We start from the raw sequence: 25,187 nt of genomic DNA on the forward strand, positions 1-25,187 counted from the left end.
TTTGTTTCTTCAACCTAATGATGGCTTGCTTCACTGATAGTGACAGCTCTTTGGATCTCATCTTGAGAGTTGACAGCAACAGATTCCAAATGCAAATAGCACACTTGAAATGAACTCTGGGCCTTTTATCTGCACATTGTAATTGGGGTAATGAGGGAATATCACACACCTGGCCATGGAACAGCTGAGAAGCCAATTGTCCCATTACTTTTGGTCCCTTAACAAGTGGGAGGCACATATACAAACTGCTGTAAGTCCTACACCGTTCACCTGAGTTGGATGTACAAACCCTCAAATTAAAGCTGACAGTCTGCAGTTAACGCACATTGTGTTTGTTTCATTCCAACTCCATTGTGGTGGTGTATAGAGCCAAAGATGTTAGAATTGTGTCGATGTCCCAATATTTATGGACCTGACTGTACATTTTCATAAATAAATAAATAAATAAAATTAATCTCCATTGCTGAACAATTGATTGTCAGTAGTTTAGTTGGTGCAGCTCCATAGCTTGCTCTATTCTTGAGAGAGATCCAGTGTTGTCCTTAGAATAGGTCCTCCTAATAGATGACCTCAAAGGCCTACCTTACAAATAATCTTTACCACAGATGCTGCAATTTCCTGTATTTCATTAGGGGAGGGATTAGTCTTCCTTCCACTCTCTGCCTTCTACCTGCAAAGTATCCTTTTGGTCCTTTTAAATGTGTTTCTTTTTGGGGAATTGAATTATTACCTATATATGTGAAAAAATCTGAAATATTTAAGGATGTAGAACTTCGAAATCTTTATCTTTAATTATGTATAAACTTAATAACCAACAATACCAAATTGAGTTTTAAAAGGTAGGGTAAGTTTAAATTCTAAAATAAGTTTAATTTCTCATGTTATATGATGCTTGGTCCTATTGTGTTAAATTTTTTTTCCCAAGTAAAGTGAATAAATGATACGTACCTAAAATGATGCATATATGCTTACCTTTTTTTAAATGTTCTGTTCTGTAGCTGAACTCTTCCATCAATTGTCTCAGGCATTAACAGTGCTAACAGATGCAGCAGCAAGGGTAAGGAATTTGATTCTGTGTTATAAAAGCAAAAAAAAAAAAAAAAATTGTTACTTGCAGATTAGTGCTTGGACAAGCAAATACCCTTATATACACGTTTTTCAACTGCTAAAAATCTACCTATCTATTGCTATTATACAGGAATATCCATTTTCCTACACACTTTTCAGGAAAGAATATTAATTAGAGAAAGGCTCAGAAAAATATAAAACAGGTAGATAAGGCAACATTTTCTTTACATTTCCTCCCTCCACCAAGCTTCCCAATATTTGTTTAATGTTTTCATATGTGTAACACTCGACATTCAGTTCTGTGTCAACTTCCATAGATGTCTAAAACTAAATTTATTAATGAATCAAATGCGTATTTAAACACCGTATAAAAATAACATTGTTATTTTACTTCTCTGTACTGAGAATACTTTTACACTTCCTTCACTAATATATTCTGGATCACTTCCTTTTTCTTCTTTTTTGGTCTTTGGTAATGAAAGATACTGAAATATATAGAACTATCAGCAATTCAAATTGATCAATTTAATATTTTAAATAGGTGATTGTAATTCTTAACTCCTTTCAGTGTGTTTTATCCTGTTACTTCTTTTGTAGGCAGCCTATGATAGAGTAAGGAAAGCCAAGAAACAAGCAGCAGAAAGGACCCAGAAACTTGATGAAAGAAGGAAGAAAGTCAAACTTGGTACGTTATAAGACTTTACTGAGAAAATAAGTTCCAAGATTATATTATCTTTACAATAATATTAGATATACACTTCATTTACAAACTGCATATTTATATACCATTAAGACTATAGGTACAGCAAGGTACACTTAACAATCAAAACAGTTTTATCTTGTTCCTTTTTTTTTTTTTTAAAGGTAAGTTTATGGTCTTACTTTTTAATAGATTTTTAAAATATTTTTCTTGAACTTTTTGACATAATTAAAAGATAAAGATATCCATATAAAGAGAAAATAGAAAAGATAGAAGTGCTAGACACAGATAAAGAAAGAGAAAATAAAGTTTAAGTTATGAGTTCCGATCTTTATCATAGATACAAAACAATTTTTTATCATTTCTCCCCATATGGGTCCCATGTTCAACACTTTTTAATACAGAAATCACTACTACCATTTTTGTTCAATTTCAGCAAAAAGGTTTCCAATCTTTTATAAAAGTACATATTGTTTTGTCCCTAAACAAACAGGTTCATTTTTGCTATTTCTGCAGATTCTGTCATCTTCACAGCCTATTCCTCTGCTGTTTATACTTCTATATTTTCTCATCTTTGTGCTATAATAACTTTGCTGCAGTTACAATATAGAACACCGATTGTCCATGAATCTTTTCTAATTGTGTATTAAGAAATAATTGTAAAGTTTTTACTAGGTTTTATCTGAATATTAAATTTTAAAATTTGTATCATATGCATGTGTTTCTAGTACCTTTTCACTTTTTCACAGGTCATCCATGCATGATAAAATGTTCTTTCATGTTTTTCACATTTCCAATCATAATTAGAATTACCTTTATTTATCCTACACAATTTGTCTGGTGACATATAGCAACAGAATATCATTTCAAATTATAGGACACTGAATTTCAAACCCTTTTGACTACATTCTTTTTCATTGATCCATTTTAACTCAAGTTCTTTACCCATTTTATCATACACTCTTTAATTTGTACTTCTTCCATTTCAAATCTTAACAAAAGTTTATGCATTTTAGCAATTACATGTTCATTTGTATATAATTCATTTTTAAATTGTTTATAGTCTATATCTGGTACTTTCTTATCTATATTGAATTTTTCTCTTAATTATATATATAAAAATCATTGAGACTAAATCCCTCTGCAATTAATTGTTTCTACTTTGCTGTAGATCTTGAAGCTCGGGAAAAAGAAGCTTACTCCCAGGTTAGCAAGGCAGAAGAGATTGAGATAACTAGGACATTAGAGCAAGAGGTAAGATTATTGTGGTAAACAGTTATTTTATATGAAATACATTGGTTGATATATTCATGTTCAGGAGCAACAATGGAATTACTGAATTATTGAATTCTACAAAATAAATAAATGATGCTGGGATCCTAGTTAAAATATATTTGCTTTTCAGGCTTCAATGCACAAGCAAACAAGCACAGAGAAATTATTATTTAATTCAATGGAAAGCACTTGCTTTGCATGGATAAAGTTTCAGATGTCAGTTTTTACATCTTCCAATATAACTTTTGTTTGCAGACCTAAGAATTCTCCAATAAATGTAGAGATTGTTAAGCAAGATGATTAAATAATATGATATAGACAATTTTCTATGTTCATACTTCACATGTTTAAAAAATCTATTTAGTTTATTTAATTGTGATCAGTAAATAGAATGTGGAGCTAGAGAAATGATAGGTCAACTTCTTATGACATTTCCCCAAAAAATTGTAAGTAGATTTTTTTTTATTAGAGACAGTTCTTAAAGCAATATTGCCAGGATTTTTCTTTTCTGCTACTCACCCCAGATCCAAAGGTTACGTGAAGAGGGATCTCGGCAACTGGAGGAACAACAAAAACTCATCCAAGAACAAATCCGGCTTGAGAAAGAGCGAATACGAAGTAAGACCAAGAAATCTTTTCCTTGCTTTTTAGACATTGGATGTTTTGCGTTAATTCTGACATGAAGCTTAAAAAAAAAGAGTTAAATTGGGAAATCCATCAAAGAACCTTTGTGTCCATTCGGAAGTAATTTTCCTTGAATTCACTAGAACGTTTTCCAAACTAAATGCATAGGATTGCATCTTACTCTGTAACACGACTTTAGACAGTTGTTTATTTCCCAAGAACTTTATACCTATCATAAAAGTGAGGAAATGAAAATTAGTTTAATGAATGTTAATCAACAGCTTTGTGATTAACTTTGTTGCAGTTTCGTCAGTGCCGACTGACATGAGAGATTTGCTTTTCAGTCTTTCTACCAATGGTTTTTTTTCTTTATTCTTACGGACAATGATGCTTTATCTCTGGGAGTTCAGAGTAAATTAAGACATCTGTTGACTTGTATATCAGGATAGTGTAAATTTTGTCTGTAATGTAATAGTTTAGATTGGGAGATCAAACAATGTAAACTGAACTAGAACACTGGATTTTGTTTAGCCAAAATATATTCTTTTTAGATTCAAAACTATTGCAACCATAATTTTCATTTTATTTGATTTCTTTGAGGTAAACAAGATGGGTATGGAGGGAATGGCAAAGGAACACCCAAGCTCAAAGTAAGACATCCCCAAAAATTTGAGCTATGAAGAAAGATGAACAACTAATTTATCATTCCATCAGTAGAAGCCACATGGATCGCCTGCAGCCTCCCACACAGTTGGACTGCCCTTGGCATCCTCGCTCCTTATGGGAATTGTCACTTACTTCACCTTAATGTGTTCCTTGCACTTTAATCTAGAATCTAGGCTCTAGGATAAAGGTAATTAGAAGTTAAGTCTCTGTCACTTCGAATATTGACAGATTTCCAGATGCTACTTGGTGTATGTAATAAGTTTTCGTTATTCTAAAATATGAATGCTTCCATATGCCTCAAAGTGAAAGTTCATTCAGTATCTGTACAAATTCTAATTCATAGTATTTATAGTAACACTAGACAATTTGTAATCCATTGAGTCATTGTTTTCTCATTCTGTGGCTTTTGTCATTCTGGAGATGTCCAGCCCTCTCATCCTTGATTTCTTCATCTCCTTTGATCTTTGTTTTTTGTCTCTGTCCCTGAAGATGTCCATTTTTTGGCTTCTTTGTCTCTTCCTCTCTTTTCCTTCTGTGCCTTTTGTTATCATTCTGAAGACATGCATGCCTCTCCCCCTCTCCCTCCTTCTCTCATGTTATTTGTGATGACTGCTTGATCATGGAGACATATTGCCCTGACCTCATCCATTCTTGTATGCTGCTCCTCCTTACAATTTCTCAGTGACATTTGATGTCATCTGTTGGCCATGTTGTTCCCCCTTTCTTTCCACATGGCATAATGAAACTGACAATATTTAAAACAAAATATTTTATTTTTTAACCACAATGCTATACGGTACCATCATCACCTCAGAAGAGTTCCAACTTCCTGCCAGCTTGCAAAAAGCCGGCAGAGAGCTTTGGAAATGACAATCTCCTGATTTTGGCAGATTGTGGTAGTGCAGCAGCACAGCTGACTACAGCAGTGTGGCAGTACTGAAGTGACCACACCTTTGCCAAATTTCATTCCCATAAGAGTAATGGACCCCAAATTTTGGATACATTCTTTAAATTAATCTGTTTGAGGTACATTGGTCCAAAAATGGTTGCTCTTATGATGCACCATATTTCCCAATTGAAGGTTGAAACAGACAAACAAGAGTTATTGGAATATATAGGTAGAAATGAAAGTAAATTGCAGGTGTTGATATACAGTAGGCCTTGGAGCCTGCACTATGTGAAACTAATTTGTGGCTTTTCTCTTATCAGCTTCGATGGAAGTGCAAGAAAGAAGATGAAACTAATGGAGGTTACTCAAAAGAAATTCTACTGCAAATTCTACAAAAGGTCCTGTACTAAAATGTCTCCTTACCATAATTGGCCTTGCTTAATATTATTCAGATTCATATGGAGCGATAAACTAGGCTTTTGGTACATTCTGCTTTGGCTTGAATGAGCTATACGCGGGTGCATTCAGTTTGAGCAATCATTTGAACTAAAAATTCTGGTTTATTTTCTTCTACAGCTGAAGTCCATGATCTGGTCTTGTGCTTTGAATTCTAGCTTGTTTGGTATCTTGATTAGGGCAGCATTGAACAATCTGGGGATTGTTTAAATATGTACAGTAGTAGGAGTAAACAAAAGCAGACAGACTAAATTCATTAGCATATGTGTATTCATTGTAGAAGGGTCACCAGAATGCCACTTTTTTATTCTGTATAATTATGGCCCTTCTGTAAGAATAAGCAAAGACTTTTTATATAAATTCTTTCATACACCGATGAGAGCATGCCATGATCGTTATAAATCTTTTCCAGACAAGTTAACAAAGGAAGGCATTGCATAATATGTATTAATATCTAATGTCACTTTGGTTAATACAAATTCACTATAGGCCTGCTTCATAGAATCCTTCGCTTAATCTAGCAATTCCTCTTTAACCAAATATTCTAGCTATTGATGCAGAAGATTTTTTCTTGTTTTCTCTTAAAAGCATTAATAATAATATGATCTCACATATAGGCTTTATAACTGTCCCATACAATATGTAGAATGGGTGAATCATGCTTAATTAAAAAAAAAGTTTAATTATCTAATACAACTCAAAAAGCAATCCTCTTCAACAAAGAAAAACTAAAGTATCACCTTCCTTGAACTGGCTTAAGCTTTTAAATTGAAGGGTTAATCTGACCAGATATAAGCAGAGGATGAATAGAAAAACCTAAAAGTCCAATAATAACAGTCCAATAATAAAGAGGAAATGAAAAATAATTTAGTCAAAGACACATCGGTGTGTGTGAGTGAAATAAAACATAAATTACACAATATGATATGGACTGTTAGTGAAGCAGAATTATCAAACATTAAGGTAAATATTTAATTTACATAATATCTTGCTTTGTTACTATTAATACTTAAGGAGTAACTGCTCGGACAACTTATGGTTCTTCCTGATGATATACAGCTGTCCCTCTGCCCTAGCTAGAATGATCAGTAGGAGTTGCTGTCCATTCAGTTTTAAAAGGCCACTTATTGCCTATCCGTCCACTAGAATAATTTGGCTGGTGCCTTTCTTCTTAGAGTCTGCATCATTTCTGGACTATAATATTGCCTTTGTGAATCAGTGACCCCTATAGTAAAATCTCTGAAAACTCAGCCTATATCTTACATTACGTTTCTTTTTTATTCTGATAGTATGGTGAAGTTCTTAATTTGCTGATCTCTAACAAGAAGGCTGGAAGTGCAGTTGTGGAATTTGCAACAGTGAAAGCTGCTGTAAGTTATTTTTGTTTGTATTTTAACTTGGAAATATGGAGGTGTACCACAGTGGCTACACTAATGTAAGAGGTTCTGCAGACAATTATTAAAGAAGGTAGCATTATAAAACACAGATAGTTCTTGTTTAACAACCACTCATTTAGCAAACATCCAAAGTTACAATGCACTAAATGAGACTTACGACTAGTCCTCAAAGTTGCAGGTGTCGCAGTGACTCCATGGTCATGTGATTCAGTGGTGTGTTCCTCCCGGTTTGGCCTGGTTCGGCCGAGCCGGTAGTGGTGACAATATGACATCACCGAACCGGTTCTCTTTGTTCGGGAACTGGGCCCTCCCCCCCCCCCCCCCGTGTTATTCTTACCTTTTATTTGGCCCTGCCCCAATTTATTCGCTGCCTCTCGAGTCCCAGCTGATCGGCTAGAAGGAAGAAAACTGTTTAAACTCTTGCCGCGGGGCTTCAAAGGCTGTCCTACAGCTGATCAGTGTTAAAAGGCAGTGTGGTGATAGACCAGTGTGCTCGAAAAACAGATAGGTAGACCGGTACCTCCAAAAACAAATGAGTAGACCGGAACGCTCCAAGAACAAATGGGTAGACCGGAACGCTCCAAGAACAAATGGGTAGACTGGTACAGCTCTGTAAGCAGTTAAAAGCCTGGTAGACCAGCACCTCTGCTAAATCCTAAAGAATTGTCACATGACCATCAAACCACGCCCATAAAATAAGCCACGCCCACAGAACCAGTAGTAAAAAAATTTAGAACCCACCCCTGATATGATTGCGATTTGGATGCTTGGTGACTAGCCAAGCATCCAAATTACGATGGCTGCACATCCCATAGTTTCCACATTTGTGACTTTCCACGAGCAAGGTCAGTGAGAAAACCAGCATGAGGTCGCAAATGGTGATTATGTGACATCACATCTATCAGAAGAATATAACTCCAAACTTTGAAGAATGTTTTCAGAACTCAACTCACATGGAAGCTGGTTAAAAGAACAAATCTTATAGCCCTTTTCCCCTTGCTCCCCCATCTTTTGGTATGTTTATTCTGGTGCTAGGATAATTATCAAGAAGAGAATTAATGTTTACATTTTTATTCATTGGAGAGGAAGATATTATAACAGACAGGCACTTGGGAATATACATTGAAAGGAATGCTCTTGCACTGTTATTTGCCTAGTGTGCTAGTGGCTACAAGCAGTGAGTTGCTTAAGAGGCAATCAAAAGCATTTTGTAAAACTGATTAGGGGGTCCCCTCCATGTCAGACAGCAGTGCAAGCTATCTGGAGGGAGGATTCTAATCAACTAATTAAGGTCACAGAGCTGAGCTTATTAATTCGTCTGTAGAGCAGTTTAGCTATGCACTACACAGAGAAAAGAAGCTCTGGGGAAGATAGCTTGTTAGGCAATCTCTGTTATGCCAGAGAGGAGAAGGAAAAAATGGGTCAGGCACAGGACAACACTTACTAACTGACTGTAAGGGTGGACACTTGATGTGGAGAGAGAAGCTGCAAAGGTTGTAGAATAGATTTTTTTTATTGGCCAAGTGTGATTGGACAGACAAGGAATTTTTCTTGGTGCATATGCTCTCAGTGTACATAAAAGAAAAGATACATTCATCAAGAATCATAAGGTACAACACGTAATGTAGGCATTGATTGCAAAGTTTCCTCAGTGTTGTAACTGCAAATGGTCACTGTCTGAGGTAATTGCTAAATGAGGATTATATGAAGTTACTGCATGTAAAATATAAAATGTTCACAGTAGTTGAGAAACTACCCTCAAGTACCTCTGGGTGAATGTCATTACTATTATTATTCTTTTTTATCTCTTTGTAAAATGCCCTCTTGTTTGATATAAGTATCTATTGATATTTATTGAATTACAATATATTGTAAAATGATACATCCAACTGGATTATTGTCCTACTGTCAGTTGATATCCTATATCAAATGATATGAATTAATTTGACAACTTGGGAGGGAACTCAAAGCAAGCCTGGACTGAACTTCTCAGGTCCTTTTTACACAGCCATTCAATTATTTTCCTGCAGCCATTCTTCTGTTTGCTCGAGTTAATTACCGAAGTAGGATTCAATGAAATACAGATGATCACATGGTGCTGTTTGTTTTTATCTGTTAGGAGATGGCAGTGAAGAATGAAGTTGGCCTAACATACAATCCTTTAAAAATCACCTGGCTGGAAGGTCAACCACAGAGTAGCACGGTGTTTGCTGATGGCACTATTCACCCACACATATCCCAGGTAACACCAATACAAACTGCTTTTATTCTGTTTTAAAGTATAATTTTATTTTACGTGTATTTGAGTGCTGCCAACATATTTCTTATATTTCTGATTTGGAAGGCTTTCTTTAAGCCACAAGTTTTTCTTTTCAGATTTATTCTAAGTGAATCCAAATAGACATTTGTTTTTAGTTTGGAATTCATGTATACCCACTAGGCTAGAATTCATACAATTACTACTAATTAGGAATGTGGAATGAAATATCCACAGTGTTTACTTTCTTGGGGTTGGTTACAGAAGAAATAATATTAGTAGCTGAAGAAATGGGAGCCTTCGAAATAGATAAATGTGATAGTGTTTTTCTGGTAAGGGAATTAGGATAAATAAGTAGCCCTCAAAGGTTCCTTATACTGGGAACTCATGCTTCAGAAAGAAGTTGGGCAATCTATTTGATGCTGAGAGCTGCTCATGTTATCAGATTCAGAGCTGCATGCATGTGCATGTGGATTGCAGATTTACCTCCCCCTCCCTTCCCAACTATCTCAAGCAGAATGGCTAGAAGGGGAAACAACACACCTTCTCTGTCTTCTTTGGACCACACCTTTTGCAACTATGGACCATAGTTACCTTGTCCCTACACTCAGAATAAAAATTATGCCTCTTAATTATTGGGAACACTCAATATTTTTAAGCAACTCATTAATTTAATAAATTTTTTTTGCAAATATGCAGTATGAAATATTTCAGATACAATCTCCCTGAAATGGAGATTGAAAATTCCTCTTAAATATCTTAACTACACTTTCAAATCTCCAAATAGATACATAGACTTGTAGACTTTAAAATAATACTTTAAAAGACAGTTTTGTTCTATGGTTTATAGCATGATAGTTTTTTTTTTCTTTTGTTGATGGCAAAAATGTGTTTTTGTGAAATATGTCTACAAATACAGTGTTTTATTTTTAAATGTTCATTTATTTTGATTTTATAACTTCCATCTATTTGACACCATTAGAAAATAATCTGTTAAATAATTTACAGACACAAAATCAGATAGATGGAACTACCTGTAGGTGATGGTAAGAAAACTAAGGAGAATCTGTAGGTACATTGTAAATGTGATCTTTGTTAAATTATTGTAAGCCGCCTAAAGCAGCCACACAGCGAGATAGGCGGCAAAAAAATTAACAAATAAATAAATAAAAAAAATTCTACAGTAGTCTTCCCCCCACCCACCCACCCAATTTGAAATTTGACCCTTCCTTGAGTACAACTTCCATTATTTCCAACAAGAATTGTACATATGTGAGCTGGGAATATATTCCTGTCCCCATTTCCCACCCAAAGTGTTGTGGCCTCTGCTCAAATGTAAATAAAATTAAGAGACATTAGTCTTAGTTTGGCCTCCTTTTTCCTTTACACATGACCTGAATACAGTTTTCTGGCAATATGTGGGTGAAAAAAATAGCTGTTGTGTACTTAATGAGCAGGTATATTGCCAGTTTTTTTTAAAGAAGCATTTATTATGTGTGATAATAAGTAATAATTACTTATTACTTTGCTAATAGGGAATTCGATAATTTGGGCTTAATTCACAGTGGCTGGTCCTGAGAAACTGCTTTGCAGTGACGCTGAGGTTTATTGCGCCCTGTGTAGCTCCACCTTGGACATATTTAGAGCTCTTTAGAGCGACTGCCTTTCTACTCCTATTCCACAGGGCTGCCTTTACTGCCATAGCTTATCTTGACCAGAATGCATTAGAGAAAAATGCTATGGCTGGCAATACTCAACTGGATAGAATCCATCAGAAACCCCAGGTTATATGGGTTATTTGTTACTAACTTAACAATGCAGTTATTCACTTAACAATTGTGACAAGAGAGATCGTAAAATGGGGCAAAACTCAACAGCTACACTACTTTGCTGATCAATAGAAATTTTGGGCTGAATTTTTTTTTAATGTTCACAAGATTGGCAGAGCTGTTGCAAGCAGTCCCAATATATATTATATATTACTACATCCCAATCCTAAGAGTGAAAGAGGATCAACTGACTACAATTAAAAGGTTTTGCTCATGTTTTGGTAATAGAACCCTGGTGTTAAGTAGAGGTAGTCCTTGACCTACGACCATAATCTAGCCCAAAATTTCCATTGATGAACAAAGTAATTGTTGAGTTTTGCCCCATTTTATGATCTTTCTTGCCACAATTGTTAACTGAATAACTGTACTTGTTAAGGTAGTAATACGGTTGTTAAGTGAATCTGGCTTCCCCATTGACTTTGCTTGTCAGAAGGTCGCAAAAGGCGATCACATGATCCTGGGACATGTAACTGTGATAAATACATGCCAGTTGTCAAGCATCCGAATTTTGATCATGTGACCATGGGGATGCTGCAATGGTCATAAGTGTGAAAACTGATCATAGGTCACTTTTTTCAGTGCCATTGTAACTTCCAGTGGCCACTAAAGAAATGGTTGTAAGTCGAGTACTACCTGTATTGCTTATTATTGAAGATGGCAACATCTAGCTGAATTGGCCTGATCTCAAAAAAGCTAAGCAAATCAAATCTGATTAAGATTTGAATGAGATTTTACCTGGATATCCTCAAGAGTTTAAAATGAGAAATTCAAAAAAACATTATGGAAGAACACAGAGGCACATCTCTTCCGTATGTTGCCAAAAAAACATGGGTGTATCCATGGAGTCACTAGGAGTCAAGAATGATTCAGGAGAGACGCTAGCTATTGCTTCTTATGAAATCTTTTCTTTATTACTTATTTTGTTTTTTCTTCTTTTCAAGAGGCCATTTGACATGTCTTTGCTAAAGGGTTAAAAAAAGAACTAGACGCTCCAATTAAGTATATAGCTTATAGTGGTGAGGTAGTTGTGCTAAATAAATAAAGTCCTTATTAGGTTGCAGAGGTTGGGCTGTTCTGTTCCAATATTATTAGGTGATCCATTGATGAATTATGTTTTTGACTACACAGCAGCAATTTAATGTAATTACATTGCAATTTATATCAGGTCATGTATTTAGTGTTCATAGTAGATTTCCTGCTAAAAAGTAGGAAATAAGTATATTTTATATCAGTATATTTTTAGATTAAAAGAGGATAAAAGAATGGTATTTTATCCTGAAGGAATATCTTGTACCTGAACTGAAAATAATTAAAGTGATAAGCATCTGTTCAGTGCTGAATTAGTTTGGAAGAAGATCGTGGGTCACTTAAAATTGCAGAATAGCCCTACATTCAATTAAAACATCCTTTAATCACATAGTATGAACTATATGTGCAAGCAGTTTCTGAAATCCTTAAATTAAAGGTAGACCTCAATTTACAACCTCTCATTTAGTGGACAAAGTTACAATGGCACTGAACAAAAGAGACTTATGACCAGTTTTCATACTTATGAATATTGCAGGATCCCCAAAGCCAGATTCGCTTAATAACTGCATGATTTACTTAAAAGCTGCAGTGATTCACTTAATAGTTGTGGCAAAAAGGTCGTAAAATGGGGTAAAACTCACTTAACAACTGCCTTGTTAGCAACAGAAATTTTGGGCTCAGTTGTCATAAGTCAAGGATTATCTATATTGGAATAATTGAAAAAGAATAATTGAAAAGATTCTATACCTATTGTTTATTTTTCCAGACAATTAAAGAATATTATCTAGATAGGAATTAGTTTTGTAAGAATTTCAGAAGCAATAGCTAACATATTCTAACCAACAAACTACAATAAAATCAATAAAACATTAAAGATTAAAAGGTGGCAACTGTGACTAACCAGATGGAATTAAGTGAGGGGTCTCAGTCTCTTTCACCAAAGGCCTGGATGAACAGCCGAGTCTTCATGGCTCTTCTGAACAGTCACAGAATGGGGCCATTTGGATCTTGGGAGGAAACTTGTTCCAGAGGGCAGGTGCTGCTACAGGAGAGGTGTCCCTCCTGGATCTTGATACAGGACTTTGTTTAATTGAAGGAACTCAGCACATCTGCTTTGCAGGATTGAGTCGGCTGGGCAGATGCTATTAGTGACAGATAATGTATGACCGGGTACTATGTCATATAGGGTTTTATAGGTAACTAGCACCTTGAATGACACCCAGAAGTAAATGGCAACCAATACAACTTGAAAGTAGAGGTATTACATGGGTATATCAAGGCATTACTGCCCATATGATTGCATTCTGGACCAGTGGAAGCTTCAAGGGCAGTCCCATGTAGAACATGTAGTAGTCAAGTTCTGAAGAAATTAGACCATGAGTGAACATCTGAAGGGCCCTGTGGTATATAAATACGTATATTTTTTCCTTTTGTGTTGCTTTGTTTCTTGTTTGTGTTTTGCTTTTTATATTTACACTGCTTTGTATGTTGTGGTAGTTTTTCTTTCAGACTGTTAAGTATATTATGGCAAAAAATAAAAACTAAAATAAAAAGAGAGGACAACAGATGTCACCGATTTGTTTTGTAGTAAACCGCATTTAGTCATGTTTATGTAATCAGTTTGGTGGAATAGGTGAACATCCCCTATGGATTTATTGTGATGACACATGCCACGTAATATGTTAAAAGAGATCAGTAGCTAAAAATAATACCTGCCCCCAAGTCCTGTCATTCCTCTTCTGGGCCTGCAAGTTACATTGTGCTTGGAACTGGAGCAGTTCGTTCTATCTCATTGATTTTAATGAGAGGAAAATGTTTTACAATTACACTGCTCAAAGAAACCAGTGGGAAAGTACCTTCCTACAACTTCCTATTCTAAATTTTGTGAGGTAGTTTCACTACAGATTCCTCCCTTGTACTGTGTTTCCTTGAAAATAACCCTGAAAATAAATAAGGCTTAACCTTATTGTTGGGGGGTCTTATTATTTTGAGAGTGCAGGAGGCGACGAGCATGGGACTAGATGTCCTGTCGCTGCCGTCGCCTCCCCTCTCTGTTCTTCATGCCAGCTGACCGGCCCAACAAGTCCCACCCCACCCCAATGGCAACAGCTGCCGGAGGGGGAAGAGAAGAGACGGCAAGGGGAGCCACGTCTCACTCCACGCATCTTACTTCTCCCCCGCCCCACCTGCCACCCCTCTCGATAAAGAGATGGCGGGGAAGGGAAGCAGCCAGGCTGCTGTTGCCATTGGGATGGGGTGGGGTGGGACATGTTGGGCCACTTGGCCGGTATAAAGAACAGGGAGGGGATGGCATATCCCCCCCTTTCCCCCCTCCGGCCTCGCCTCCTCAAATCATTTTGGTTGTGTGGCAAGCAAACAGAGTAAATGGCGGGACCGGCTGTGCATGCGTGTTAAGTAGTTGGTGGGGGGGCTTATTTTGCAGGGGTGGTTTATATTATTGCACATGCTGAAAACCCCGATTGTGCTTATTATCCGGACATGTTTTATTTTCGGGAAAACACAGTACCTCCCCTTTTCTTGTCACCCATGGGGTTGATTTATCCATTTGATGGCAATTATAGGCCTATATTGTACAAATGTTGTCATTCTCATGCATCTAGGAGGAAACATCTTGTGGTTTAAACCTGTTTGTTGGCAATCCCCTTGAACTATATAATGTTATTGATTTTTGTTTGTGTGTGTGTGTGTTAGAAAAATGAGATAATTGCAAAGTCTAGCTATATTTGTTCTCAGCCTGAAGAAGTAAACAAGAGCTAATTTTTGACACTGACGTACTCATATCACCCTGAAGTTGAAACAACAATGGAAGTTCTTCTTATATCAAGAATTCATGTCACAATTCAGCTTTAAGCAATAGGTGGAGTTCAGAATTCAGTAGAAGTATTTATAGCATTAGTCATGTTTGCATCTGCCTAATGCAGTTGCTTTAATTTGGCAACAAAACTGCTGTGGGACTCTGATCCAGTTTGGATGAAGTCCCTTGCTGCTCTCTTCTGAAACTATGGTTTCCTCATTCCAGCTTTTTGCTTCTTTAATTGATGTTACTATAAACCACAATGAGGCAAATGATTGCTAGTAGTAGATACAGTATTTGATATAGTAGGGTAGCCTTTTTTTCCAAATTTCACATCTTTCGGATATGTTTCATCACAGCAGTGATCAAGTTGGATGGAATAGTGGAAGCTGCACCCAAATACTTTTGAAGATGCCAGGCTACAAAGGGTAATACTAAGACTTTCCCCATTTACCGTATTTTTTAGAGTATAAGACACACTCCGTTTGAGAGCCTGAGTTTGCAGCCTCCAAAAGCTCTGTTTGAGAGCCTGCATTTGCAGCCGCAGCCTCTCAAACTCAGGTTACAAACGCAGCCTCTCAAACGGAGCTTTTTGAGGGTGAAAAGGCAAGGCGCAGAGGCCAAAATGGCAACGTGGAACAGCTGCTGCCTTGTCGGACTGGTTCCGTGCTTCACCTGCTGTACTCACTGGAGCGCCCTGCGATGATCAGCTGCATTTTTGAAGCTGCGTATCTGCCCCAATGCACGGGCGCTCAGAACCAGTGAACCTGTTGCTAAAGTTCACCTCTGGAAACAGTTGATTGGGGGTGTTCTGGGAGGCCGATCCACCCGCCAGTCAACTGCTCGTGCTGAATCAGGCTAATGTGCTGAAGCTGACCAGGCTGTTTGCTAAGGACACTAGCCAGATGAATACCAATGAATGAAGACAGAGGTGGAATTTTTTTTTTTCTTATTTTCCTCCCCAAAAACTAAGGTGCATCTTATACTCCGGAGCATCGTAGACTCCAAAAAATACGGTATCTATTAGATAAATACCGGTCACTGGAAATTTAAAAATGTGCAAAGGAAATAAAGCAACTTGGTTTAATAAAGAGTAGCATATACATTCACATTTTATATTCATAGTATGAAGTAAATGCAGTTATTAATTCCCCCAATCAGTTCCCCCAAATTGAAGGAAGAAATTAGAAAAATTCTGTACTGGCACAAAAGAAGATAAACTTCATATTTAGAGTTCCCATTTCATTATTGGTAGATCAGGACTCTTGCCCTCCGTGTCCTATCAAAACCTTATGTATAACAATTGAGCTCTGAGATATTTAAGATTATTTTACCGAAACAAATCCATACATTCCATAAGATACAGAGTTTCCTGCCAGAACCATCGTCCTCTTACACATACACATATTGTCTAGAATTTCTGATTGGTTAAGTATAGCAAGTATATTGCCTGCTTATCAACATGAGATAGAAAACATAATTTATTTAATGGCAACTTCTAAGAGATGGCATAACCTATGGGAACAAATTTATTTTAAAAAGAACCAAAAACAATTTAGTCCATGAATTGGAAGAGTCAGTATGATTAATTTCTGGGTTTTAGTGAGAATTCCAGTTAATTTAATAGTAAATTCTGTTTTCTGAGTGTTTGTAAAACATCATCCAGGAGTGAGGGTCCCAAATCTAGTGTGAAGGAAAGGAAGGGGTCTGATGGATCAAAAGGAGGCTTACTGTTCCTGGAGAGAGTTTCAGAGTTCATGGTTTGGGTTTTGTATAATAGATCAGGCTGTGTTTGAGTAGCCTTATGAAAATGGCAGGAAGTGCTTAAAAAGGATATATCTGTAGAGGAAGATTCTCTGTGGTCTATTATATTGGGGCAGCTGGCAGTGTCCAGATATAAGCGAGGTGGTTTGGGAGGTGGTTGTGTTTTAGTGGTAAGATTTTGTTCACTTTGACATGAAAAATAGTCTGGGTTTTCTTTGAAATTTCTTAGGAATCTCTTTTTGTCATACTGTTCATTGGAGTCTAATGTTTGGCTGTTCTGGTTCATGATAATAGCCTGGTTGCCCAATTTCTTGTTCCTCCTGAATGAGAGCCGTTTGAAGAAACCTGAGGACCTAATCGATCCTCTCCGCCATGTGTCCATGTTGAGAGAAGCAGTAAAGTGATGTTTGCTAACTAATCAATAGTCTTCAGGTAAACTGAGACTCCTGGAGTAGAGAACTTCTTTCGTGTTTGCTAGAAGAAGAAGAAAAAAGACATTAACAAGCAGGTCTGTGTATTCAAAGTTATTACTTGCTTACATTCTTAAAGAAAAGAATGTGTAAGGAATGCTGCAAATGTAATTTTCACAATAATTCTCCTTGCTAGAATTCTGCAGCCCTTCAAGTAACTTAAGGTTTTGAGAAGAATACTAAGTGTAGTTTCTGATATCAAAGGCCAAATGCAAGAAAATACATCTCCATCTTAAACAGAAATTTATCTCAGAATTAAATTTTTTATTACTGGTATTTTTATTTATATTTTTATCACTTTCGATGGGGGGTGGGGGAAGTGCTTCTTCCCGTCGAGAGGGCCCGCAACTTAGGTGTCCTCCTGGATTCCCGGCTGTCTTTGAAAGACCATCTTACAGCCGTGACCCGGGGGGCTTTTGCCCAGGTTCGCCTGGTGCGCCAGTTGCCCCCTTTCCTAGACCGAGATGCCCTTCACACGGTCACTCATATCCTGGTTACTTCTCGTTTGGATTATTGCAACTCCCTCTACATGGGGCTGCCCTTGAGGTGCACCCGGAGGCTCCAGCTGGTCCAGAATGCGGCCACGTGGGTGGTTACGGGAGCTCCCCGTTACTCCCAGATAACACCTCTCCTACATGAGCTGCACTGGCTACCAGTGGTCCTCTGGATCTGCTTCAAGGTGCTGATAGTTACCTTTAAAGCCCTACATAGCTTAGGTCCGGGGTATTTGCAGGACCATCTCCTACCCGCCTCCCACTGTCCTGTCCGCTCTCACATGGCTGCCCTCCTCAGGGTACCATCGGCCAGACAATGTTGGCTGGTGATGTCCAGGGGTAAAGCGTTCTCTGTAGGCGCCCCTGTCCTCTGGAACGAGTTACCCACTGAGCGGACAGCGCCTGATCTCCACTCCTTCCGTCGGGACTTAAAGACTTGGCTGTTCCAACAAATGGATTGACCCTGATCCTTGGGTTTTATTATTTTGATTGTTGTTGTTTTAATCTGGGTTTTAATCACTTTACTTTTTATTATTGTATGTTTTTAACTTGTGTTCGCCGCCCTGAGTCCTTAGGGAGAAGGGCGGCATATAAATTTTTGGTAAATAAATAAATATCTAAGCACAGTACAAGACCTACAAAACATTTACAATTAATAAATTCCAGATTCTTTTATTTTCTTTATACCCCTGAATGCTTATTCCAAGTCCAAATTTACAGAAGTACAATAGAGGTGCTTTCAAGTCAAGCTTATTATTATTAGAGTGTGGTCTTGTTACATTAGCAGGAGTAATAGTTTGGCTGCCAGTTTACTAACTGTTGTGGTACACGCTCACACGTTTCCCAAGATGTGCCACAGGAGGGCAAGCTGGCTTCACATCAGAAAGACAAGCGACTCCTGCAGGGCCATCCAAGGCGCCTCTCCCTCCACCAGAGCCGCCTCACAAATGGACATTGCAACCAGGAAAGTTCAGAGCCTGTAGGAATCTGCCTGCCTGCATGAAGACCAGCTCATCTCCCCACTGAAGTGGTACCTATTTATCTACTTGCATATAACTTGCTTTCAAACTGCTAGGTGATCAGAAGCTGAGGCAAGTGACAGGAGCTCACCCCATAACATAGTGCTAGGATTCGAACTGCTGGAACAGAGACCACCTCCAGCATCATTAAGCCACTGAGCCACCGTGCCTCTAAGCCAAACTTGATTCCTTGTGATTTCTTGGATATATCTATGTAGTTTTCCTAACAACAGTACAAAAGTGATAATGCTATTAATTTCTTCTGAGATATTTTCCTACTTTCCTGTTAAGCCTTATTCAACCTGACAGTCTCTCATCTAATATTAGCTAGGTTCAACTCTATTTGACTAGCTGCTGCCATCTAGCTAGATATTTATAGTTAGTCCAGCCCTTGCAAACTTTAGATAAACATCATAGCTTTAAATTCTACCTACAGTGGTAAAAAGTAATGCATTCTTTGGGAGTGAGCTTATTCCCCAGTCTATACCCTATTGGTATAGATCCCTTCACATTAGTTTGCGTCATCTTTCTGTTTCATTAGATTATATCTCCCCTATTCTACATCCAAGCCTCCTATTATTCCAGTTTCCATGATCTCTTCCACAGCTTTCAGCAAATGTCTGCCTCTCTTCACTTACTCAACACTCAATTCAGTTCTTATTTCCTCTTTCGTTGCTCCATAAACTTGCAATAACTTTACTTGTTCTTCTCATCAGGCCTTTTGCATTTATTCACGTTTCCTATTTGAGTCAAGAACTAATACCTAACCTGGGCTTGCTCCATTTGATCAACCTATCAGTAAGCTGTCCTCCCCATTTTCTGCTTCTCAGTCTGTGATGTATAACTTCATTCACATTGACCAGATGGTGCCCATTGTATATAGTGGCTAGGCAGATGTGGAAGATATGGAAATTTCCATCATTTCTTATTTGTGGCTTGCCATCCCTACATTACCCATCTTTACTATGGGAAGGTATTCTGTATCTTGGCTTCCAAACTGTGCTGATACATCGAATTTGAATGAAGGTATAAATAAATACTTGTAGAACACTACACCTGGATCGCAGAGTTGAACCGTCACAATAATGAAAAGTATTCAACTTCCTACTGTGAAAAGTTCACTGTGGCTCCCTGAGAGAGGCATCTATTAGCAAAAATACCAGAAGGATTTATAAATTAAGTAATTGTGCCTTAGAGCTTTAAACAAAATAAAATTTAGAATTAATACTTACAGTGAGATGAACCAATAGAGAAGCAGCCAAGTGGGGAACACAGAAGGAAGCCCATCCAGTTCAGTGCACATTGTGGTTTTATTCCTTGGCAGCCGTTGAAAGATCATAGCATATTTTCAGATTTCTTTGTTTCAAGCACCCTTTCTTCAGCACCTACTTTTCACTTCTCGCTCAGCCACTCATATGTTCTGTGGGTGGTAATTCCTTTGTGTGTGTTCTGTGCCAAGCCCTTGCTGACTCAGTCACCTCAGAAACTGGGATTTATACTATTACCTAATTGCCTAGGTTGCAGGAAATAGGTGTGCATGACTCTGAAGCATCAGCCCACATTACTTTACCTTAAGAGAAACTAGAGCTTCTGTGGAACCTTGGAACCACAAATTTTTATTCTTCAGGAGTGTTACTGGAAGAAGGTACAGATAAGGAAATAAAAAAGGATCTAGCAAATTTAGTTCTGTTGCCCAAGCCCCAAATACAAGAGATTTATATAATTCCACATATGGCTTCAAATAGAATGTCTCTTCCTTCCTCCCTTCCCCTCCCCTGTATTGAAATGAGGATGGTGCAATAAAACAAAGAATTCGCCGGTGACTTATATCAAATAACATGGCAAATGGTTAGAAAAAAAATGATGGCCTGAGATATTTTAAATTGTCTTTGCCCATGTTTTCATCTAATACTTTTACTTCTCTGTTGAACTTGAACTTATCTTTCTGGAATTAAAAAGCAATCTTTTGGTAGATTCTATAACAATTTTTCAGCTATTTCTCCAAGTATTTCCTTTCCTCTGGTTACATGGCTGTTTTTAATATTATCCTTTTTTGTAAGAATATTAGTTTATTTTCCTAAAAGGTTATTTTTTCATCCTTCTTTTATTGTCAACATCAATCAAAATAAGACTTCCTATCAAGATAAATTCTAATTTATTTTTCTGTTCCTGCAATCACTCTTGCCTTCATTAACCTATGCAAAGAAATATTTTTCCAGACATCCTAATGTGAGTCAGTATGATATACTAGCTGATATTTGGGTAGAGGTTCCCTGAAGTCTGTTTCAGTTCCTGCTTATCTATGAAACTTGCTGTGCTACAGTCAAAGTAAAAGCAGGAGTGATTGCAGTAGTGTTGTGTATAAAGGTCTAATTTCCTTGGAGCCAGGAGAAACTTCGTGTTACTGCAGTATAATAGGAAGTGCTAATGCAGTTTCTTAATAGCCATAGGAGCAGAGGATTCAGTACATTAAATTTTAACAGATGAATATCAGATCACTTTCATTTATCATAGCTAAAATAGCTGCTATATTCTTATAAAGTTTCTCTTTATATTATTATTATTATTATTATTATTATTATTATTATTATTATTATTATTATTATTATTAATTTAATTTGTATACCGCCCTTCTCCCAGAAGGGACTCAGGGCGGTGAACAGCCAAAATTAAAAAACATACAAATGCAAAAGTTAAGATAATTAAAAAGAATTAAATCACTGGCTACCCAATTTAAAACCCCAAATCCATAAAATTTAAAATCCCAATTAAAAACCATTTAGGCTAGGCCGGCTTGATGAAATAAAAACATCTTCAGGGCTTTACGGAAGGTCCGGAGGTCCGGGATCAATCGTATTCCAGGAGGCAGCTCATTCCACAGGGCGGGTGCCCCCACAGAGAAGGCTCGCCCCCTGGGGGCCGCCAGCCGACATTGCCTGACCGACAGCACCCCGAGGAGGCCCTCTCTGTGAGAGCGTATTGGCCGGTGGGAGGTTATCGGTAGCAGCAGGCGGTCTCGCAAATACCCTGGCCCTAAGCCATGGAGCGCTTTAAAGATGAGAACCAACACCTTAAAGCGCACCCGGAAGACCACCGGGAGCCAATGCAGCTCGCGCAGGAGAGGTGTTACGTGGGAGCGCCATGTCGCTCCCATAATCACCTGCGCGGCCGCATTCTGCACCAGCTGGAGCCTCCGGGTGCTCCTCAGGGGGAGCCCCATGTAGAGAGCGTTGCAGTAGTCCAGGCGTGACGTAACCAAGGCATGAGTGACTATGCACAAGGAATCCCGATCCAGAAAGGGGTGCAACTGGCATATCAGGCGAACCTGATAAAAAGCCCCCCTGGCCATAATATGAATATTATAGCTGCTTTAAATAACAAGGACAAGATAAATTGTACTAATATCTTTCAATTTTGGAAATAATGTTCCTGCAGTAAGATTTCCTAAATCAATATTCAATGAAACAATAAAATCAACATTCTGAAACCTATAATTCCATTAATGAGAGATGTAGAAGCCTACAAGCCTACTCAGACTTCTTCACTTTATAATTTCTATAGCAATACTTTCTTACAAGGCCATGTGAGTAAATTTGGAACTGATACAATCCAATTGCTTCTCTGTATCTAATTTGATTGGCCAGATAATTAAAAAAAATTTCTTACAACACTATATATGTATACTTTCACTTATGTAGCATGTGTAGAGGATGAGACAATAAAGAACTTCACCTATCTTTAAAGATTTAGGTCAGCTTCACTCTGCAAGAGAGACCAGGTAGATGCCTCTGGACAATATGTGATAGCCATTTACTGCTGTGTTTTGCTTAGCATCTGATATTGAGAAAATCACTGCTTGCAAAGTATCATTTAAATCATTATTAATATCTGTTACGTTAGGCTTCCTGCCTTAATCATCTTAATCCTAAAAATATATCTGTCAATCCTATTTCCTTTGGTAATGTGTTCCATCATAGAAGAAAATTAATCTAAATGTAAGATGTTTATGCCAGCGTGACATTTCTGAAATGCTAGCAGGGTTAAAGCAAAACAAGTATACAGTCTCACAGCATTTTAAGTAAATAATGAGCTTTAAGGCAAATTGCTTTGGATAGCCATGTTAGACCTATTTTGGCATTTTGTTTCCTTCTTTTATGCTTTCCGTTTATTCAATGGCACTTTGTTTGTACCACACTCCAGACCTAGTCCAAAAGGAAAACCAAAGACCTTTTTGTGGATTAGAGCAGATTAGATTATTCAAACTTATTTTCATTTTTGTTGGGGGTTTTTTTTATAGTCTTAATGAGGGTGTGCCTGGTATCCTAATTTTGTGAAATGCAGTGGTTGTACGTTTGCCAAGAAACAGAGTCCATTCCCTTGTATTTATTTATTTTTTTACATCCCATCATTATTATCTTTATAAATAATTTAGGTTGGTATACATACTTTGTACACCTCCCTACTCCTATTTTTTCCACCACAACCACCCTGTGAGAAGTGTGTGTATGTGTGTGTGTGAGAGAGAGAGAGGGAGGGAGGGAGGGGGGAGAAGGAGAGAAAGAGACGGAGACCAAAGTCACCCAGCCAGTTTTTATGCCTAAAGCAGGATTAGAACTCATGGTCCTCTGGTATCTAACCTGGTGCCTTAACCACTACACCAAACTGGCTCTATAACTACAGGGTGTCTCCAAAATCTTCTCTGAAAGGAAGCAGAATATAGCCTTGACTCTCCCATCCCACAATTTCCAAATGTGCCAAAATTTCTATGGGTAATTTGTCTTTCTCAACTTTAGCAGTATTAAGATTTGTGGACATTAGTTCTAGGAGTTGAAATCCACACACTTTAAAAGCCACAAAGGCTTGAGAAGCACTAATTTTAGATTAAAGTTTCATATTGTATTGGCCTCTCAGCTGGGTGTTTCTTTTCTACAGCTCCGTCAGAAATCCTCCAAAAACTTTTCCAACTTGGAGGCATACATACAGGTTGATCTTGACTTATGACGGCAATTGAGACTGGAATTTCCATCACCAAGCAATGCTGTCCTAAAATGCGACTACATCGCTTAGTGATCGCAATCCCTGCAGTCTTGGTTGCTGATTTTAACTGATTCCCACAGTTTAGGCAAGGCAACTTCTTGCTAGCTTCCTACACCCAAAATTAGTGAGGGACTCTGCAAGTTCCAAACCAGCAGGCTGGTAAGTGGTTTCTGCTGGGTGGGGGAGGGAGCGAGGGGATGTGCAAGAGGCTGCTCAGGGAAAATGGGTAAGGTGCATGAGAAGTTCCATGAGTCAGGCAGGGTACATGAGAAGCACCACATGGATCAGGGAGTGTGCAAGGGCTGCTGTGTAGGTGAGGGAAGGTCAGGGATGGTGTCTGAGAGGAGCAGCACAGGTCGGGAGGCTCTTTCTGAGGAAGCTAGCAAGAAAGGTTTCAAATGGTGATCAGTTGATGCTTGGCAATCAGTCCTAAATGTGAACAGGTTGCCCAGTGCCCATATGATCATGGGGGTTCTGGGATGGCAACACTCTTGAGGACTGGTTATAGCCACCATTTGTTCAATGCTTAACTTCAAATGGTTGCTGAAGAAATGTAGATCAAGGATGATTGTACATTCAAAAAATAGGACAATGCTTTAACAAACCAGTTCTTTAGACCAACTGTAAGCTTTTCTAAAAAGAAATATACCTGGTAAATAGAATCTCTAGAACATAACCTGTAATCATTTGTTCTAAACCACAATTTAATATGCGGGATCTTAAGCTACTTAAGTATGAATAATTTGTATGACTATTAAGGATATAAAATATAAAACATTTTTCTTTTTAGCATTTTCCAGCCTGATGAATAATGCTATATACTTGCAAAGTCTGTTTTGTTTGTAAAGAGTAATTTTAATATCTATAAAAGCTAAACTCAGCTGAAAATGCCAAGAATATTTCTTGCTGAGCCAAATAAATTGCCAGTACACAATAATTAGTAATATTATAGCTGTGCTAACTGTAAATTCTGTATTTCTATAGACATTTGAAAGGTACTCTTGTGTGGTGATGGTGATACTTTCAATAGTTCATCGAAAATAACATAAATTACGTCTGAAAGACCTAATGGAGCTTCTGAAACTGACTGCAGTCACTTCTTTCCACAGGATTCAGTGGTTTCTGAGAGGGATTATGAAAGCCTTGTGATGATGCGCATGCGGCAAGCTTCTGAAAGGCAGAAGCTAATTGAAAAGATGAAACAGGAAGATGAAGAAGAGTCTTGTACATAGTAGAAGGGGAAATGGCATTATCGTGCATTTTTGCTTATAATTCTTAAATCAATAAAAACTATTGAAGGAAAAACTTCAAAACTACTGTAGATTTCTTGGGAGAATAACTGATCACCTCAATTAAGGGGATATATAAAGTGAAAATCTATTTCAAGTTTTTCAGTGT

At 37.7% G+C, this 25,187-nt stretch overlaps 2 protein-coding genes across 2 annotated transcripts in view; one reads left to right on the plus strand and one right to left on the minus strand.

Moving 5' to 3' along the window:
• Positions 1-25,091, plus strand: part of DNAJC17 (DnaJ heat shock protein family (Hsp40) member C17) — a 30,717-nt gene extending 5,626 nt beyond the window's left edge. Inside the window, exons 3-11 of the mRNA XM_070931322.1 lie at positions 999-1,057; positions 1,666-1,753; positions 2,940-3,022; positions 3,568-3,661; positions 4,268-4,317; positions 5,543-5,620; positions 6,968-7,048; positions 9,195-9,317; positions 24,899-25,091. Of these exons, the coding sequence (XP_070787423.1) occupies positions 999-1,057; positions 1,666-1,753; positions 2,940-3,022; positions 3,568-3,661; positions 4,268-4,317; positions 5,543-5,620; positions 6,968-7,048; positions 9,195-9,317; positions 24,899-25,021 (779 nt within the window). The 3' untranslated portion in view covers positions 25,022-25,091. The remainder of the gene's footprint in view (positions 1-998; positions 1,058-1,665; positions 1,754-2,939; positions 3,023-3,567; positions 3,662-4,267; positions 4,318-5,542; positions 5,621-6,967; positions 7,049-9,194; positions 9,318-24,898) is intronic.
• CUNH15orf62 (chromosome unknown C15orf62 homolog) lies at positions 16,604-17,151 on the minus strand. The gene has a single exon (XM_070931321.1). It carries the CDS (start codon positions 17,149-17,151, stop codon positions 16,621-16,623), a length of 531 nt encoding a protein of 176 aa, XP_070787422.1. The 3' UTR covers positions 16,604-16,620.
• Positions 25,092-25,187: the final 96 nt, after the last annotated feature.

This window comes from Pituophis catenifer, unplaced genomic scaffold (genome assembly GCF_029215685.1).
Source record: "Pituophis catenifer annectens isolate HBS135680 unplaced genomic scaffold, rPitCat1.0.hap2 SCAF_1, whole genome shotgun sequence".
Lineage (NCBI taxonomy): Eukaryota > Metazoa > Chordata > Lepidosauria > Squamata > Colubridae > Pituophis > Pituophis catenifer.